Source organism: Thalassophryne amazonica, chromosome 2, assembly GCF_902500255.1.
Source record: "Thalassophryne amazonica chromosome 2, fThaAma1.1, whole genome shotgun sequence".
NCBI lineage: Eukaryota > Metazoa > Chordata > Actinopteri > Batrachoidiformes > Batrachoididae > Thalassophryne > Thalassophryne amazonica.
In genome coordinates, this window is record NC_047104.1 from 70,861,069 (window position 1) to 70,872,201 (window position 11,133).

At 43.3% G+C, this 11,133-nt stretch overlaps 1 protein-coding gene across 1 annotated transcript in view; it reads left to right on the plus strand.

Moving 5' to 3' along the window:
* The window catches only part of urb2 (URB2 ribosome biogenesis homolog), a 79,851-nt gene that overhangs the window by 8,314 nt on the left and 60,404 nt on the right, over nucleotides 1–11,133 (plus strand). The window contains exons 2-4 of the mRNA XM_034187665.1: nucleotides 2,690–2,863; nucleotides 3,152–4,320; nucleotides 4,494–4,632. Coding sequence (XP_034043556.1) covers nucleotides 2,690–2,863; nucleotides 3,152–4,320; nucleotides 4,494–4,632 — 1,482 coding nt within the window. The remainder of the gene's footprint in view (nucleotides 1–2,689; nucleotides 2,864–3,151; nucleotides 4,321–4,493; nucleotides 4,633–11,133) is intronic.

An 11,133-nucleotide genomic window follows, 5' to 3' on the forward strand; every position in this document is an offset into this window, starting at 1 on the left:
ATCGATAAATCAGCCGATATTTTTTTTTTTTAAATGAATAAACTGTTCTTTTTTTGGACCCTTAACAAAAAAGGTATGAGCTAAAAGCTGAAGCTTTGTCCTCATATTGATTAACTTTATAACAGAAAAAATTTCAAGTTAAAAAAAAATGCAAAAATGCAATTGGAGCAGTTAGGGGGCTATTCAAACAGGCCAACTAGTAAGATATCACTCCTGAAAACATTCTTTGCCGTATCACGTGAGGTAAATCTGCCCTACGATTGGATTTTGGAAAACCATGTGACGGAGAACCAATTCCGATTGGACACTCACATTGCGCACGTCATCCCACATCTTCTGTGAGGAGTACCAAGATGGCCGACGGTGGATTGAAAGACCGGAGTTAACTTTTCAGCAAAAAAAAAAGAAGTTTCTATCTCATATCATTAAAAAGTTATTTACAATTTAGTAAAGCTTGGTCCCAGCTGTTATATACTGCGGCGTTGGCCCTGGGGGGTTATGGCGAACGGCAGTAATTCCCAGAACCCTTCTGGACGACCAGTGAATCTGAATGTTTCAACGTCTTAGCAGTAAACGAAAGTTTTTCATGCTAGAAATAAGGTCTACACAACGTGGGCTTAATAAAAAGCGCGACAGAAGCATTGAAGCACATTTGACACATTACTACATAAACTGAGTTAATCAAACTGAGTTGAACTGAAACGGGAGAAATGTGGGGTGAATGTAATTGCAAAGTTATTACAAACAACATCCTTATAAACTTACTTGTATGCTTTTGTCAGCTGATCAGTGCAGTGTGACGACGAACTTCGGGGGCCGGTGATGAACACATTTAAGCAGGGGTGTAAGCAGCTCTCGGTTGAATGGAGTCAGAGCTCCATCTACTGGACAAACGGTGCAAGAACATTTTACATTGCAGACACAAACATTATTTCAGTAACTGTTCTGTTTATGAGAAATTATCGGCGTTCTGTCGGAAAAATTTCGGCCGATAGTGAGTACTTTGAAAAGGGCTTATATTGGCTGATAATATCGGCCAGCCGGTATATCGGTCGGGCTCTAGAAAAAAGTTGAAGAAAATGGTTAAAAAAACAACAGGGCATGGTGGTACAACTCAGCAGTCTCCTCTGTTTGTCGTTTCCTTGCAGTTACAATAAAGTTTTCTCCGTGGCTCCCATGGGCGAAATTTGGTGGGGGATGGGGAGACATGTCCCCCCCCACCCACCCACCTTTTCAACCGGGGGGACAGAATATGGTATGTCCCCCCCACCTTCTGACGTGTGTACTTGAAACATGCTATGCCAGTCTTATGTGCAAATCATGTCAGTCTTATGTGCAAAACCCTGTCAGAATAGTATCTTTGTTTCTGCAAGTTTGTATTTTTAGCAGCATTGACTTTTTTACAACACCTGTTTCTTGTTTGTCACATTTGGAATTTTCTGGGACTGCTTTGCCCAGATTTGAAACCAAAAATAGTTGCCTCTAGAGACTAGTGTCTACACATAAGTATCAGTGGACCATATGCTAATTTACTAAATTCTGAAAGTTAGAAAAGAAAATCAGAAACACTTTCTGGGACCTCAGAAAGCCCATCTGCAATTATTGCTTCATCTCCAAAATCAGTCTATGCAAGCGAAATTATGTTCAGTATGAGTGTTGTCATTAGTGCCAGTTCGAAAATTAAATTCATGATAAGTAATTTATCCTAAACTTATGATCTGTTGTTTTTTCAAACTTATGCAAAAACAAATGTTGAGGGGGGGAAATAAAAATACAGTATGCGATAGTTAATAATTATTAAGAGCCTGTTCTTTCATATTTATGAATACATTTTACCACATTGCAGTTGTTTTTTTTAAATGAAAACTCAACCTATCATTCTTTTTGAGTTCTACACGTGGTGATACCTTATTTACACCAGGATGTTAATAAAATCAATGCTGGCTATTCTCAGAATAAAGTACTTATATCCACAGTTTCAAATTGCATAAGTCAAATGGTGTCCACTTTATGGTCTTCTCAAAACATTAAAATTACTGGTCTGGATGCTCAGAATGCATCTGAGCTTATCTAGAAACCTTTTGGCTTCTGGGGGCCTAAAGCAGCCCCCGGCCTATGGGTTTTGCACTTTGTCCCCCCAATTTCTAGTTCTAAATTGCGCCCTTGGTGGCTCCACATAACCATTCCAGACAGAAACGTGCACAGTTTGCTGGTGTCCATGTTTTTCCTGTTCATTGCCTGTTACCATAACAATCAGTATGGATTAGACCAGGGGTGGCCAAGTTCGGTCCTCGAGAGCCACATTCCTGACACTCTTAGTTGTCTCCCTGCTCCAACACACCTGAATCCAATGAAAGACTCGTTAGCAGACTTTTAATGAGCCTTTCATTGGATTCAGGTGCGTTGGAGCAGGGAGACAACTAAGAGTGTCAGGAATGTGGCTCTCGAGGACCGAACTTGGCCACCCCTGGTTTAGACTGTCGGTGTGGATGCACAGATCAGATCTGGTCACTTGCTATAATGTGGACAGTCAATCAGTGAGAGCTGATTTGAATCAGATTTGCAATAAATCTGATTTGAACTGGCAGTGTAAACAAGGCCTTAGTCATACATAGACACTTGAAGACATTGATTATCTCTTTCTAAACACTTTGGCATTGTATGTATTGTCTGTTTCACCCTGTCCTAGGTACTGTTGGACTGGTGCACTCACGCTCTGACAGGCTGGTACAGTCAAAAAGTGGAATTTTCTTACCATGTTTTGGAGGGCCTGTGGTGTTACCTTGATGACCTACTTCACAGCCAAAAGCTCCAATCCCTTCTCAAGCAGGGCAAGAGCATCAGCCTTCGGCACATGGCACAGGTGCATGAGCCACTACAGTTTAAATACCAAACCAATTCCAGACAAGACTGGTTTCTCAGTGCACCAACCCTGATTTATTTATTTATTTCCATCTCATTTCTTAGAGACACTCTGTTATTGTCTATTGCACAGTATAATCACATACTGCATGGGTACTTGGACTGTAGAACATGACTGATCAGCATGACACAGTATTGTGAACGCTACCATGTGCTGAAATGTCACAGAGTTGATTGACATTTGTCTGTGGAAATGTCACTTACATGTCTTTCATGTGCTTGTCTCCAGTTGTTGCTTGACAGACTCCAGGAGTGTGCAAGTGATGGCAAAGAGCCGCAGGTGAATGTGTCCATTCTACTGAGTGTGCTTCAGGGCATTCTCTCTCTTCCTGGCCTCTCGTCTGTTTTTACCACCAAGTACGAAGTTATGGTCGATCTGCTGGCCAAGCTGTGCACTCTGGCTCGCCGTGAGTTACAGCAACCTTTGCTCACGAGTTCCCTTCAGACTTCCACGCAGGCTCAGAGAAGGACGGCACCAGACACTTCTAAAGACCAGCTGCTGTCTGGGTGTCTTCCAATTCAACATGCTGGGGATTGTAAGATCGCTCTGTTGGAGCCATTCACAACTCCCCAAGATCCTCCACTTGTGGATGCTGAAAAATTACCTTCAAAGCCAAAGGAAATCTCAAGTTCAGCTTATTTGTTTGAGATGTTATTTCGGGTATTGTTGTGTTATTTGTCAGTTCAGCGGCAACAAGCCAATCTTCACAGAGTGTTTACTCTGGTAGCAAACCAGCTGCTGCAGCCTGTTGTGCTGCTCAGACACTTGCTGGTTTCTGGAGAGAACGCAGCTTCTCATTCAAACCTGCAACTCCGTCAGCGCCTGTGCAGAGATATCTGTACCAAAATGGACACCATCCTTCAGTCAGCTCTATTCCCACCTGAGTATCTGAGCTCTTACAAAGAGGAGCTCCTTCCTTCTAAAGAGGACTGTGGGAAACGTGGTCACGGGGGGGCAAAAGGTGTTTTGACTCCAGCCAGTACAGTTCTTTGCAAACTGAGTGCCATCATCTGTGAGCCCCACCTGTGTTACTCTGTGAAGTCGGACTCATCTTCTCTGCTGTTTAAGTTCTTTCTGGACAGTTATGGAAAAGGAAGAGATGGTGAAGAACAGCAGAGAATGCTGTGTTTTTATTTCTTCACCAGATTGGTTGCTATCTTGGATGTAGGCTGTGGTGATCAGGAGGTGTCTCTGTCCTCTGGCCTTATGTCTCCTTCAGTCTCTCACTCTTCTCCAGAGAGCTGGAACGTCGCCCTGTTGGCTGTGGAGGCCCTGTTGAGCCAGGCTCTTTCAGCTGATATATATAATGTAGCAGCAGACAGGATAAGACATGGAGATGTGCAACTTAATTTTTACAGATCATTGGGACAAATGCTCTTCAACCAGGCCCAACCAAGGTAATACTGATGTTAATACTTTGTCAGTTTTTTGTTTTTATTCTTCATTTGGAACAGCTCTTGATGCATCTGCTAGTAGAAGTAAAGGGTTAGGGTACAGCTTTAATTTTTCATGTTTATTAAAAAAAAATCTTCTGGTCATGGAGTAAAATCTTTCCTGTCTTGTTGTTTAGCATCCCGGCATGGTACCGCTGCTTAAGAATGTTGTTGAGCCTCAACCATCTGATTCTTGAACCAGACCTGGACCAGCTGCTGTCATCAGCCTGGGTTAATGCTGAATGCATGGAAGGACATGTGCAACAGGACAGACAGGTATTAAATCAATCATTTAATCCCAAATTATATTATATGACTCATTCATTATCAGTTCAGGTTGTGGTCCCATTTCAACCACCTCAGATTGTCATGAGATTTTATACATGCATAAAACAATCTTTCAAATCATGTTTGATTTGAAAGATTGTTCGTCCTTGAGCCCCACTACTGCATGCTGTTGATAACTGAGGTCTATATAGATCTTTAACCACCATTTTCTCTGGTTCAGCACAAATTTAACATGGTGATTAATGAAGGAGGTTGCACCGACTTTAATTATTTGGATTTGAAGCCGTAATGACAGTAATGCAGCCTGTTCAATAACACATTTATTTGGCCTGCCTTGAGTAAGTCAGTTCAGCATTTCAGTACGCACTGTGCATGCTGGGTTCAAAGTTCATGACTACCCAAAACAGATGATACTGGCTGAGGGCAGAGTGTATATATTGAGGATTTTGAGAGCTGGAAACTTAAATAGGTTTTTGCTAAAAACAGGGCTACAAAATAGTTGGGAAGGGGGGAGGGAGAATATGTGACCCTATCATGCACTCACACAACAAAATGCGCCCGTAGTGCTAACTAAAGACGATGAACGGCATGCCATTAAGAAAGAGTAAAAGTCTTTACTGACGTTTGAAGTTGACAATTCCCGCTCTGTTCCAGCTGTCAGCCGATTGGGAAAATCAGACATCAGCAACAAACAAATGCCCCCCTGCATGTATGTAGATATTAACAAAAATCATATGGAAGGACAAGCAAAACCTGCATGGCCATGCAACACACAGCACATACAGATGGAGACCTGTCCATTATATACAGTCAGTATTCTGTATACTGGTATTTTTAGTATTCACAACGCTTCACTTTTTCTACATTTTGTTATGTTACACCCTTATTCCAAGATGGAGTAAGTTGATTTTTTTTTTTTTTTTTTTCCTCAAGATTCTCCTCACAGCACCCGATAATGACAATGTATTTGTATTGACACCTTTGCTCAATGCTTTGTTGATGCACCTTTGGCAACAATCACAGCCTCAAGCCTTCTTGAGTGTGATACCACATGCTTTTTGCACATATCTTTGGCCAGTGTTGCCCATTCCTCTTTGCAGCACCTCTCAAGCGCCATCAGGTTGATGGAGTAAAATGGTAAATGGACTGCATTTATATAGCTCTTTTCCATCTGCATCAGATGCTCAAAGCGCTTTACACGTCAGTGCCTCACATTCACCCCAGTGTCAGGCTGCCGCCATGCAAGGCGCCCACTGCACACTGGGAGCAACTAGGTCAGTGATTTTCAACCTTTTTTGAGCCGCGGCACCCTTTTTATATTTACAAAATCCTGCGGCACACCACCAACCAAAATAATATAATTCTATTACCTCTGGTTTTGCGCAAAACCCAATTATCGCAATAGAAAATCGATACAGAAAACACTGCATTTCGAAAATCCTCAAGCATTTTGCGCTCTGATCTCAAGTAGGGCTGTCACGATTAGGAATTTCTGGAGACGATTAATTGTCAGACAAATAATTGCGATTGATGAATATATTGTCTATTTTTTTTTTTTTTTTTTTCCCCCTTCTTTATATTCTACTATTGTAGTATAATTACACAACTCTGGAAGAACGTTTGGTTTCTGTGAGTGGAGAAACTGGGAATGGTGCAACATTTTTATTTTTATCTTCATTTTACATACAGTCCCAACTTTTTCTGAATGGTGCTTGTTTCTGTTGCATTTCTGAAATTGTTTCTCCTCATCAGTCACGTTTTGTGCTTAAACACTGCATTAAGCCCATATTAAACAAATAAATACCTTTGGAAAGTAACAGCTGTTAAAGTTCAGAGTTCTCACCTGCTTTTTGTGATCTGTGCATCTGAACATCACCACAGCTTCTCCATGTCGGGTTTTTTTTTTTTTTTTTTTTTTGTGGCTCAGTTCATTCATATATTCTCATTTTTTAAAATATGTTTTTAAAGATATTTGACCGTTTATTTCATCTCATGATCTCATAAATTCAGCATACGACGCGCACATGGTGTGAACAGGACGGTAACGGCAAAATCACACCTTTAGAGAAAGTTCAGAGAGAAGTAAAAGCAGCTTCATGTTTTGTTTTTTTTTAACGTTTACTCGGGTTAAAATCCTCTCTCTTCTCCGCGCTCGCTGCGCACTGATGGTTCTCAGACTGTAATGTGTCGCGCCTGCATTCAAGAATCTCCCTCACGCACCCCCTCCCTCCCAGTCTGCAGCCTGTTGGCACAGACACACACACACACCGACAGCTCCGCATTTTAGACTGCTTTTGAAGAAGACGGCCACTGTTTTAATCGGCCGTCTTCCAAACGGCAGGACGGATCGCTCCTCAGCCTCCATGTTATTGTCCCGCCTTAAGACGAGAGCGAGGCTGCAGCACAATGACGTCAGATTCTGAGTCGTTTTATGCTTTGTGGATAAAATAAATAATTCACGGTAATCGTGAATATGAAAAATAATCACGATTGACGAATATTGTAATAATTGTGACAGCCCTAATCTCAAATGTTTTTTTTAGACGTGTCGACACTTTTATTCACAATAATCTGCCACTCTAATATTCACGGAGCGCAGAGGCTGCCTTCAGCGAACCCAGTTGTGAGCGATAAGGCCCATGTCTGACCACGGTGACATCAACGGAGGTCAGGCCGCCTTCCCTGCACACCTCCACAGCCAACGTCGTTTCTCCTTCCCCAGAGGAGCCATGCTCCGTGAGCAGCTGAGATTCACGCTGTAGTCAGCAACCCGTAACCATGGAGACGCACAACGCTATGTGCGCAAGTATGTCTATTATACTATAGTACAGCGCTTTGCTGCCATCTACTGGAATAAAAGAGCATTACATCATCTGCCACACTATTACAGCACATACACCCGATAATGGTGATATTGGATAATTGCCCACGGCACCCCTGACGATCGATCACGGCACCCTAGGGTGCCGCGGCACCCCGGTTGAGAATCACTGAACTAGGTGATTAAGGACCTTGCCCAAGGGCCCTGAGTGATTTTTCCGGTCAGGCTGGAATTTGATCCGAGGACCCTCTGGTCTCAAGCCCAATGCTTAACCACTAGACCATCACCTCCCCTATTTGGGGAGTGTTGGTGCACAGTCATTTTCAGATCTGTCAGAGATGTTCAGTCGGATTCAGGTCTGGGCTCTGGCTGGGCCACTCAAGGGCATTCACAGAGTTGTCCTGAGGCCACTCCTTTGATATCTTGGCTGTGTGCTTAGAGTCATTGTCCTGCTGAAAGACGAACAGTTGCCCCAGTCTGAGGTCAAGAGCCCTCTGGAGCAGGTTTCCATCCAGAATGTCTCTGTACATTGCTGCATTCATCTTCCCTCAATTCTGACTAGTCTCCCAGTTCCTGTCGCTGAAAAACATCCCCACAGCATGATGCTGCCACCACCATGCTTCACTCTAGGGATGGTATCTGGTTTCCTCCAAACATGACGCCTGGCATTCAAGCCGAAGAGCTCAATCTTTGTCTTATCAGAGCAGAGAATTTTGTTTCTCATGGTCTGAGAGTCCTTCAGGTGCCTTTTGTCAAGCTCCAGGAAAGCTGCCATGTGCCTTTTACTAAGGAGTGGCTTCTGTCTGGCCACTAGACCATCTTTTGTCAAGCTCCAGGAAAGCTGCCATGTGCCTTTTACATAAGGAGTGGCTTCCGTCTGGCCACTCTACCATACAGGCCTGATTGATGATTGCTGCAGAGATGGTTGTCCTTCTTTAAGGTTCTCCTCTGTCCACAGAGGAATGCTGGAGATCTGACAGAGTGACCATCAGGCTCTTGCTGACCTGCCTGACTATGGCCGTTCTCCCCCGATAGCTCAGTTTAGAAGAGTGCCAACTCTATGAAGAGTCCTGGTGGATCTAAACTTCATCCATTTAAGGATGATGGAGGCCACTGTGCTCATTGGGACTTTCATAGCAGCAGAAATGTTTCTGTGGCCTTCCCCAGATTTGTGCCTTGAGACAATCCTGTGTCAGAGGTCTGGAGACAATTCATTTGACTTCATGCTTGGTTTGTGCTCTGACATGCAATAATTTAGTTTTACAGCAAGTCCATAGATTAGGAAGATGTAGACTACAACCTTCTCCTGTATGAACACCTAGGATTCGTTTTTTACTGCCCTGATTGTTTACATTGTAATTTGTGTATGCATGCTGTCCATATCCTTGAGCTGCTTAGGTGGGTAGGAGTTCCCATGGGATAAGAGCCTTTTAACCTACTACTCCTGGTTCTCAAGGCCAGATACCTAAGTGGCTCTGCCTTTTGTAACGATATTTAGGTGTGGCTCAGTCAGCACTGGGAGGGTTCTCCCTTATGGCCCAGTCACACAGCACTTAACGAAGGGCAATGAAGCCTTGACGAAACAAGAAATCTGGACTTTCGTTGACTTTTGTTGGCATCGTTTAGTCTTCGCTCAGCTTCGTTCCTGCAGCTGGCACTTCATCAGGATTTTTAAACTGTTGAAAAATTTGAACGAAGGGCAACGAAAACCTCAATTCATCCTTGTTTCGTTTTGCTGACGTTCTTGACGTTTTTTAATCATTTTAGTTTTTGTAACGTTATTGTTTAATTTGACTTCGTTGGAGCAGCTGAATGTTTTCACACAGTGCAGAAGCCGTTTCTGAGCGCTGAGGCTACTGCTGCGTTCATGTACCATTGGAAATTACAGGGCAAACTCAGACTGCTTGCTTGGATTTTTTTTTTAATCTTTGTGGGGGGTCAGCTTCAATGGGCTCAGGCACCTTATATAGGACAGAATTAATCTTTTGTGTGGATATAATTAATTATTTTGCCACAAGCAACTGCTGAATTTGAAACAACAAAAGTTGTGTAATTTCCGACGGTACTTCAATGCAGCATTAGCAGCAGCAGCAGCTCCTGCGTACGTTTATTATTTTGTATTAAATATAACAATATGAGTATAGGAATGACAATCCAGTCCTTATGTACATCTGGCAACAGGTAGATGAATCAAAATGATGATATAAAGAGCTGTTCTGGAAGGCAGTATTCACGTTGTGGATCAGTGATCAGCTGGTGGAATAACCGCACATGTGAGTCAATGCGCGCGTTCACACGCACTGATTAATTTGCTGCTCTGATATATTCAATCATCTTTACACTTATATTTATATTTATTCCCTCTTTTGACAGTTTTCTGTTATAAATCAATATATATGGCTTAGTAACGTAATACAGCAATACAGCAGTGACCACGGCACACTTTTTTTTTTTTTTTTTAAATTGAAGTAATACAGAGCGCGCAGCGTGTCGACAGACAGTGAGGATTCTGATGATGGAGGTGATCCCTCTTTTGTTCTGGATGAGGTGTTATGTGTCGACGCGGGTTGAGGACCGTCTGACGGAACCCAGCGCTAAAATAACCAGAAAGCGGTTCCAATAACAAAACAATTTTTTTCCACCCTCTGGTGCATAACAAAGTGTATGAACAAAAGATGCGTCAGTCTGGTGGAGTGAAGGCTGGCACGCTCTCCAGCGCCTAAAAGGATCGAAGCCCGGCGCTTCTGGACTCACTTTACCGCCAAACACCCCCCAGGTGGACACGACAAACCGACTCTCTGCGAAGGATAGAAAAGGTGAGGTAAGTCAGCAGCTACAACCAATATCCTTCAAAAGGCACACACTATCAGCAACACATTCAGGTCTGTATTTAAGTTTTATGTAAATGAGCAGCTTCTCACAACAGGTGGAGGATTACCACTCCGCACGCCACGGCAGTGAGAAGCGAGCTGCACAATTCTCATCACAATTCAAATCTACTGCGTAACAAAATACCAAGTTACTATCAACAATTAGTCAAACAATTAATCACCTCAGATGTGTGCTGACAGCATGTGTCCCTCACCCTTCTTCCTTCACAGGCACGATGTGTCAAACCCAGGCGCGGTCCTCAGCGTCTCACAAATGAACATCACAAGGTCGAGTTCCCGGCAATTCTGCTTGAATCACACATGGCTTAAATGCAGAACGCCATCTCATTATCTGCTTCAGCTGAAAGTCTTTAAGGTTGCACTTGAGCACCATCCACAGGTGCTGCACATAACGCTGATGAGGGTGAAGGACTCTTCAGCCAGCACCTTCTCCACAGACAAATCAGTTTTCATACCACCTGGAGAGCAAAGAAAAGAAAAGAACACCAAAATGTCCAGCCACACCCCCCCAACACACAACATGAGGAACCGGAGCAGGTGGTCCGGACGTGCACGCAGATCTCCACAGCTTCTGTTTGCAGTTTCTCCAGGACTCAGGTGCTATGAGCTCCATCCCAGCGCTGAGTCCTGGAACGCAGAGAGGCAGACACACACTGCTCCAGCTATGGCTCCAGGCATGTTTCATTTAAAGTGTCAAGATCATTAGCTTCAGTTTTTTTTTAATTTCCTCTTTCGTCCCTTTTGCGCTCTTGCTTCGCAGGCTGTTCGGTGATAAAG